This window comes from Danio aesculapii, chromosome 17 (assembly GCF_903798145.1).
Source record: "Danio aesculapii chromosome 17, fDanAes4.1, whole genome shotgun sequence".
NCBI lineage: Eukaryota > Metazoa > Chordata > Actinopteri > Cypriniformes > Danionidae > Danio > Danio aesculapii.
The window spans coordinates 23,892,666-23,902,088 of record NC_079451.1 but is presented as its reverse complement, the minus strand read 5'-3'; the positions used below and the strand labels follow the sequence as shown (position 1 = coordinate 23,902,088).

The 9,423-nt window shown below is 37.4% G+C and overlaps 1 protein-coding gene across 1 annotated transcript in view; it reads left to right on the top strand.

The window, feature by feature from the left end:
• Positions 1-1,034: 1,034 nt before the first annotated feature.
• heatr5a (HEAT repeat containing 5a) overlaps positions 1,035-9,423 on the top strand; it is a 44,546-nt gene continuing 36,157 nt past the window's right edge. Inside the window, exons 1-5 of the mRNA XM_056476562.1 lie at positions 1,035-1,164; positions 4,420-4,622; positions 7,582-7,793; positions 7,910-8,018; positions 8,700-8,849. Coding sequence (XP_056332537.1) covers positions 4,497-4,622; positions 7,582-7,793; positions 7,910-8,018; positions 8,700-8,849 — 597 coding nt within the window. The 5' untranslated portion in view covers positions 1,035-1,164; positions 4,420-4,496. The remainder of the gene's footprint in view (positions 1,165-4,419; positions 4,623-7,581; positions 7,794-7,909; positions 8,019-8,699; positions 8,850-9,423) is intronic.

Genomic DNA, 9,423 nt, shown 5'->3' with positions numbered 1-9,423 from the left:
CACACATGTATACTAGAGTATAGTACACTTTACTTTGGTTGAAAAACACTAGTATTTAATAAAAATACCATTCTATTTCTCCATGTGTGCTGATTTAAAATGTTTTGTAATTATATTAACAGTTAAACATTTTTACTAAATAGTTTCACACTGTCCAAATGTAATGTGTATTTATATAGCGCATTTATCGTGTGTCCATACACCCAAAGCGCTTAACAATCATGAGGGGGGTGTCTCCACACCACCACCAGTGTGCAGCATCCCCTTGGATGATGTCATGGCAGCCACAGGACAACGGCGCCACTGTGCTATTGGTGGAGTGGAGAGACAGTGATACAGCTAATTCGGTGGATGGGGTTGATTGGGATGCCATGATGGGTAAGGGAATTTGGCCAGTACCCGGGGTAGGGGTACTCTTTACGTTTCATGACCACCGAGAGTCAGAACCTCGCTTAATAGTCTCATCCGAAAGACGGCACTCACTGACTAAGTGACTATATAGTATAGACTTTACTTGGGCATTAGTACATGACTGTCCTCTGCTGACCTCACTAACACCACTTACAACAGCAACCTAGTTTTCCCATGTGGACTCACATCCAGATACTGACCAGGCTCAACTCTGCTTAGCTTCAGTGAGTAACCAGTCTTGTGCTGCAGAGTGATATGGCACATGTACACTACTTGTTAAACGCTCAGGCTTGTAAAATGAATTACAAAGCTTAGTTTTTCCACTGTACTGAAGGGTCTCCATACAAATGACCTCTCATAATTGGTTAATCTCATTACATATGTAGTAAATAACGTTGGTTTATTTTGAAATGCTGTACAACATACATCCTACCTGTATTGGGTATATCCCATTAATGCTAGCGTTATATTGTTTGAAAATATACAATAGGCAAATTGCTAGACATGCAGGCAAGTAAATTGTACATGTAACCAATTTAGGGAGCAATACTTCAGCAATGGACAAAAATGCATTTGTCCCTCTAGCGGTGACTCACGGCCATGTTCTCTTTAACGTGGCTGCTTTTCACAGTTTGACTCGCACTTTCAGGCAAGCAGATGTCTTTGAGGAATTACACACAAACAACCGACTTAAACAGGGAAATACCTCTCTCACTGCCGTCCTCCTGACAATACGGTTGATGGATTCAGCAGGTAATACACAATTTACTTACCACGTTTTCATTTTAAATACAACAAATAGCTGCTTTTGAAGATTTATCCCGCTAGCATGTTAGAGGAATTGGTTAGCATTGGATATAAGCTAGCGTTAGGCTAGCCAAATACCAAACACTTACCAAATGACTGTCATCTACATGTTACGATTTAGATTATGACTTCTGTTTAGTTCCAAAATAAATATTAGAGGATAACAATCTTTGTGTGAGGAGTACAGCAAATCGGGTTAGCCAGGAGTCCTGTTCATTTAGCCTGACATCATCATCTGTTATACGTCAAGAAATCAAACGCTTATAAAGCCCTGTTTTTATGCAAATATATGTTAATGCATTTCTCAAACAAATTAGATTTTTTATCAAAAACAACAACAAAAAAGGGTAATTATACAGTGTTATTTAATAAACACTTTCATAGTAATCATATGTATCATGCAGATTCAGTTCAAACTGGAACAGTGAGCCAAATTGAAATATATGTGACATTTTGTGGATGTTAATAAAGCTCAGAAAAGTAAGGTCTCATTCTCCCTTCATCATGACTTCTCATCATTCAGCAAACTTGACATACATTTGAATTATCCCATGTTTTATGTACCCTCCTGACAGGCTCTTTGATGTCAGTATCCAACAAACTTCCAGGTTTTCTTATTATATTTAATCATTGTAATTGCATGATCTGCTGATTTCTCTCAAGACTGCGCAGATGCACTGGACATTATGCATAATTCATAGCAGCGACATATAAGTTTACAAGCTACTTATTGAAGAATTGACGTTCCAAGGCTAGTAAACTCATGAACTGATAACATTACAGACTTTTACACTTTCAGATGAAATGTAGAAGTTATAAAACAGGAAATGCTGCAACATTGTTATCAGTAAATACAGACATGTCGAGTCATATTAATTGCATCAGTTCCTTATTACAAAATATTTAGTGTATAGTTTGTGACTTGTGATTTCATTGCAGTTTCTTTTAGTTGTTATGTATTTGTGAAAGAGTTAAGAAGATTTAAGAACCCTGTATTTGTATTTTTAAACCGCTTAATTAGTTATTCGGACTAATTGCCAGGCTCTAAATGATGATTTTTTTTATGTGGAAGAAAAGGGGTCTTAAAATGTTTTATATTTCAAAAACAAAATTTTAGCCCTTAAAGTCTTAAATTCACTGAAATGTTGTGTTGTATGTCTTAATTTTCCTATGTTCATGTAATGCTACCCAATCGGGCCAACACCTATCCAATCAAACATTCCATCTCAATATTTTTATTTTTATTTATTAACTCTATTTACCAATATGGCTTGATTATCTTCCTTGCAATAACATTTGGTTTTTAATGTTTCAACTGGGCCATTAGAAAAAATTCTTAGCGTTTAGCGGTGTGTAAGTCTGAAATTTCATTTATAATGGTCATATTCATTTATAAAAAGGTCTTAAATTTGACATGATGAATCCTGTAGAAACCCTGTTTATAGAATAAAATGATTATTAGCTTTTTACTCAAACCCATGCCATAAATCCTGAAGTGATATTTTATTTTGTATAAATATGTATGTAGTACGGTGGCCAAGCGAGCCTAACATGCAATAACGTGCAATTACAAAAAGCGCCAGCAAATTGAGAAAAGATCTTAATCAGTTTGACAGCACACGTGTTGCAAATTCTCACAACGCAAACACATTTTTAAAAAAAACGTGCTGCATTTTCCCACAGCGCAAACTATTTAATAAAACGTGCTGCATTTTCTCACAATACTTTCAAATAGCATGGAACACAATGGAAATTATTCAAGGGGACCCTAAAACGTGACAGACCTGGCTAGGGCTGTGTGAATAATGAAATGAAATCGCAATCACAATTTGAAACGTTGCAATTAGCTAATAGCAGGAGGCTGTGATACAATACAGCTTTTTGAGTTGAAGCTTGACTACAAAATCAAATCTCAAATCAAATCGCAATATCTGTCAAGAAAATCGCAATGAGATATTTTCCCCAAATCGCACAGCCCTAGTCCAGGCTATTTAGGTTAAGGTTATTTAGGCTAATAAAATACAAAAGACAAGCGAACCAGGATGTTAAACTAAACAAACCAAAAACTCCCTTTTCAAAGATCACCTACAATTCACTGAGCAATAGTCACGGCACATCGTCCGTCTCATTTTAGGGTCCACTTGAAACATTTCCGTTGTGTTCCGTTCTTTTTGCAAATGTTGTGAGAAAATGCAGCGCATTTTTAAAACGTTTACGTTGAGAAGATTTTAGCACACGTGCTGTCAAACGGATGATTTTTTCTCAATTTGCTGTCATTTTTGTTATTAAATGTGTTTTCTTAAATTGCAGCACATTAAGCTCTCTTGGCCACCATAATAAAGATCCTATCTAAGTTGCAAAAAATAAAACATTATTCTTAAACATTTATTTAAATAAGCAAATTATTGCTTATCTTATCTTTTAAAATTTTTTAATATAAACATTAACTGAAATATTATTTTAGTCATACGTATTTCATCTAGTTGCCCATTGCTCATTTTAAATGACTTTAATGTACCAAACTAAGAAAATCTGAAATACAATAAAAAATGTAAACAATTGTTCGTTCATTCATTTTCTTTTCGGCTTAGTCCCTTTATTAATCTTGGGATGCCACAGTGTGAATGAATGAACTGCTAACTGATCCAGCATATGTTTTATGCAGTGGATGCCCTTCCTGCCACAACCCAACACTGGGAAACATACATACACACTCTTGCATTCACACACATACACTATGGCAAATTAGCTTATTCAATTCACATATAGCGCATGTCTTGGGACTGTGGGGGAAACCGGAGCACCCAGAGGAAACCCACGCAAACACGGGGAGAACATGCAAACTCCACACAGAATTGCACACTGACCCAGCCGGGGCTCGAACCATCGACCTTCTTGCTGGTAGGTGATCGTGCTACCCACTGCGCCGCCTAAAATGTAAACAACAAGGTATAAATAAAAATGAATAACCAACCAATCGAAATGACGAAACATGCCAAAATACCTTTCTTAGCTAAAACAGAAGCGATAAACACAATTCAAAATATTAAAATGAAAAAGTTTTAAAATCTTCTTAATAAAGCAGGTTTTGCTTATTTTGGTTCAATATATTTACTTTTTTGCTCACACAAAAAAAACAAACTTTTTCCACAGACCTCTTAGTACTTCCTTACAACACTTTGGTGTAAACTGTTTCTTCAGAGCAGATGGATGCTTCTGGAAGGTGAGAGGTGCTGCGGTCTTGGGTCTCAGGTGAAAAGTTGCAGAGAGCCAGGAAGATGGAGCAGGCTCATAGTTTACTGCTGAATGAGGATGCATGCAGTCAGCTGCGGGAGCACCAGAGGGCCGAGTTTGTCTTCGAGTGGCTGCGTTTCCTTAAGAAACTTCTCCCTGCCACAGACCGGGTGAGTCGAGTCCGCTTACAATAAGCTCTCTGTTTTGGAGAAGGAACGCTTCTGTCTGTCTCTCTCTCTCTCTCTCTCTTTCTTTCTTTCTCTTTCGCACACAAACAGAAGCAAGCCTCTCTGAACAGACTCTCTGATTATCTGTCTGCCTTTACACCGTCTGTCTCTCAGCCTGCAATGGACTGGCGATGTGTGGGTCTCTGTAAGGTTTCTCACTGATGATGTAAGATTTGGGAAACCGTAATTAACACTACAATCGGCACGCAAGTCAAATTTACTGGTTTATTTGTTTTCTTTATGCATAACCTACTATTACAAAAACCATTCGTAAATAATTCCACATAATCTATTCAAAAGTGAATTAATAACATAAAAAGATTACACTATAATGCACATCAGGATAAGTCACAATCTGAACAAGGATCTAGTTTTAGTTGTCTGTTGATAGTGCTGTGTTAGACACTTCCAAAATGTAATATATTGTAGATGTCTTGGATGATGGTTAAATGTCAAATTCCGAACATCTTCCTGTGTATTTTACATTCCCTCATACATTAATTTTCTTGTCTGCTTAGTCCCTTTATTAATTTGGGGTCACCACAGCGGAATGAACCGCCAACTTATCCAGCACCTGTTTTGTGCAGCGGATGCCCTTCCAGCTGCAACCAATCCCTGGGAAACATCCATACACATTTATTCACACTCATACACTACGGACAATTTAGCCTACCCAATTCACCTGTACCACATGTCTTTGGACTGTGGGGGGGAACCGAAGCACCCGGAGGAAACCCACGCGAACGCAGGGAGAACATGCAAACTCCACACAGAAACGCCAACTGACCCAGCCGAGGCTCGAACCAACGACCTTCTTGCTGTGAGGCGACAGCACTACCTACTGTGCCACTGCGTAGTTACTGTGTAACTACTTAATGTAACCCCTAAACTTGGATAGGATAGGATAGGATTTTTCCCCTCTATTATTAAATCATGTAATTCTGAGTGTAGTAGGGCTTAAACACAAACTTAAGTTGAGAGGCTCCTAGTTCTTTAATTCCTACCCTGGTCGTATTCATTTGTGCGGTTGCTTGTAGTTTGTTAATTTGTTCTTATTTTATGATTGACAGTTTGTATTTTATATTTAAAAGGCTAAAAATGAACATTTCCCCACCATTTGTTCAAAAATGTTAGAATTTCTTATGTTGAAAACAAAACAACACATTCTAAAAACATTGGCAATCAGCAGCTCTTGACATCATAATATTTTTGTTCCTACTATGAAAGTCAGTGGCTTTTTTTCCAACATTCTTCAGTATATCTTCCTATGTGTTCAGGGGCGGACTGGGACAAAAATTCATCCCTGGCACTGTAGGCATACCAGCCCACATTACCACACCGACACAGCCCCACCCATGGACACGCACATCCACACATTATATTAGTGTACAGATGGTGAAATAATATACGCAGTGCCAAATGTAATAGATATTAAAAAATTTAAATGTATGTGACTGGAACAAAAACAACCTCTTTATAAAAAATGTATACATACAGTAAAAACTTAATAAAAAAATGTTTGTCTGCTATTATATGATAGAAGTAACCTTTGAATGTGTCTCACGCACACACACACACACACACACACACACACACACACAGAGCTTTACACACAAATGGACACGCAGCACTAGCAACACTTCAGAAATATTTGTGTGTACTAGCAGATTTGTACATTTTTAATCCTTCATGATATATAGCTTTTTTTGATATAAAGTATGCTGAAGTGTTGCTAGTGCTGCATCTTTATTTGTGTGTGTGTGACACACATTCACAGGCTACTCCTATCATAGGGGTTAATTTATCATTAATTAGCCACAGTCTTAAAAAGGCTTATATGAGCTTTTATTTTGAAGTGCTGCATCAGTCAGGCTATCTGCACTGCCACTGGGTCCAGAAACATTCAAGTTTGAATAGATGAACACAGGAGTCAGGAAAGGAAGAACATAAGCAAGCCAATGTCTGACTATTGCATAGATATACTATAATATTGCCTGTAAAAGAAGTCTATGTTCCACCTACATACTGTGACATATGCATGTATTTAATGTTTTACTTTAAAGACTAGCTATGTATTTAGAGTTGACTACAAATTCCTACAGTGCTATAGCTGTTCTGTGTATACCCTAAATTCCACGTTATCTGCTTATAATGATATTTTAAAATGTATGGGAGTTCCACGCTGAGTTAACTGTTAAACAGTGTAGGTTGCTGTCAAAAACTGTCAGAAGTAGCGTGAATGACATTAAAATTAATTATTATTTATATTTTAGTATAATCAAGGGGGTCAGTCCGGATGCGGCGCATCCGATGTGTGACCTGCTTTATTTTCTGTTCCCTTCTTACCTCCTCTACCGCGCTACTCCTCCGATGCATTTACACCTCCTCTCGCGAATATTTCGGTTAATTGATACATGCTTAACATGTATCATTATTATAATTATCAATCATTATTATTATTATTATTATTGTCATCAATAGCAGCATTATATTTACATCTTGCAAGAGATAAAAGCTGCCAGCATGCAAAAACAATACATATTAAAAAAAAAAAGAACCTGACCGGCCCACATTTTAAAACTGCTCTGGCCCTTCTGGCATTTGCCAGAATTGCCAGACGGCCAGTCCGCCCCTGTATGTGTTCAACAGAAGAGAGAAACTCAAACAGGTTGGGAACAATTGGAGAGAGAGAGTTTATTTTGGGTGAACTATCCCTTTAAACTCACTAGAAGTATGCATGTAAATTAGATGTTTTATAAAATAAAGGTCAGACCATTACCTTTGGCTCGTGCTGTGTTCTTTCATTTTTTTTCTCTCTTTTAAATGTTTGCATCGCTGATAATAAAAAGAAAAAGAGCACCCCTAAACAAAACAATATGTTGTGTTGGTTTTTGTGTGGCAGGCTGATGTAAAACAGAACCAGAAGCGTCTGGTGGAGCAGCTGACGACAGTACTGACGAGTTCTCCGGGTCCCCCGACGCGTCTGCTGCTGGCACAGTGCCTGGCGCTGGTGTATCGAGTGGGCGACTCCCTCACGTCCAGCCTCACTGTGGACCGCTGTAATGATATTATCCGCAGCAAGGATGACTCTCCCAGCTTCCTGCCTACCCGACTGTGAGTGTCATAAATCTGTGGCCTACATGCACACAACACGCACACCCCCCCGGCTGCACTGCAGATGTGCTTCAGCTTGATGCTTTGCCACTGACTTTACTTATTGCTCCCTACAGGGCAGCTGTGGCGTGTTTGGGTGCGCTGTATGAGCAGCTGGGCCGACTGCTCATCAACTCGTTTAAAGAGACCACGACAAACCTTCTGAAAGCCATGAGGAGTGCAGAGGTACGTGTGGCCTCGCAACAGAATGTCATTTATAAAAACATAAAGATGTGACTGTACTCCATTGTAGAATATCATGTTTTTTTGTTGTTTGCTTTGTGTTTTGATGACCAAACTTGTTTGAAATTGGTTATTTAAAGTCATCACATACACCATTTTATTATTTTGCTATTGAACGACTCAAGATTTATAGATCAAAACTTTGTGGACAGAATTAATTCACCATCATTGATTCACCATAAAATCAAAATATTATATGATAAAATAAATGAATAAAGTAGACCTGTCTTTAATATAAAATTTCCAAAAGCAAACTACAACACAGTCATATCTCAATGGACTATTTCTTTTTAGTTATTCAAGAACGTGTTTTACTCTGCATGCCCCAATAAATAAAAGAAACCAGTACAATTAAGGGGGTAAACAGTACTTTTTGTTTGTTTGTTTGTTTGTTTGTTTTATAGGTATAGAAGGTTTCATATTTCAGAAAGTTTGATATTTAAACATCTCATCTTAAATTAAACTACATTTTGACTTGAAGTAAATACAAATTTCTGTGATTAATGTGATCTGTGATGGCTGTTCTTATAGAGCAAATGGGATGCAAATCATATTTTTGATAATGCAGAAAATATAATTAATTTTTTTTAAGTCTGTGTAATGTTTGAGTGTTGTTGTGTCCAGTCTCAGGGCCGCTGTGAGATCATGCTGTGCGTTGAGAGGATTCTGAAGGGTTTAGGTGTAAGTGCTGTATCCTGTCACAGAGACATCTATAAAGCTGCTCGCACAGGTCTCACTGATCGCTCCATGGCCGTGCGCTGTGCTGCTGCAAAGGTACAAAAAAAAACTTAACTGCATGCCTCAGTTGCTGATCATTAGTCTGCTTTACAAAATATAAACTGCTTATGGACAGACAAGGGTTCATATTCATAGATTACTGAAGTAAAATGTCTTTTTTTTTGTGGGTTCTTAAAGAAATCAGTTCACAACAAATTGATCACACCTTTGTCATTTTATCCAGATTTGTTCTGCTAGAATACTAATAAAGATATTTTTCCACTGCGGAGATCCCCTCCGTTTCAAATAATTTTCTCCTTCAAAAAGTTTGTAAAGCAGTCAAATAATAAATCCATATGAATTTAGCAATATAATCCAGAAAGATTATGAACTGCTATTCCCATCTAAAAACATTGAAATATGAAGATCTCTTGAGGCTTGTTTAAGAATGGGTTTTTAGCTATAGCGGTTTTAACTAGTTTTGTAGAATGACTAAAAAGTTATCAGTATGATGGTGAAAAACTGTACATTTCTAGTCAAAACATCCTTCTGCAATCTTATACCAAAAACGGAAATAAGAGCAGTTTTAATAGCTAAAAATGTGGGAGAGCGTTGCTATTATGTGATTGCA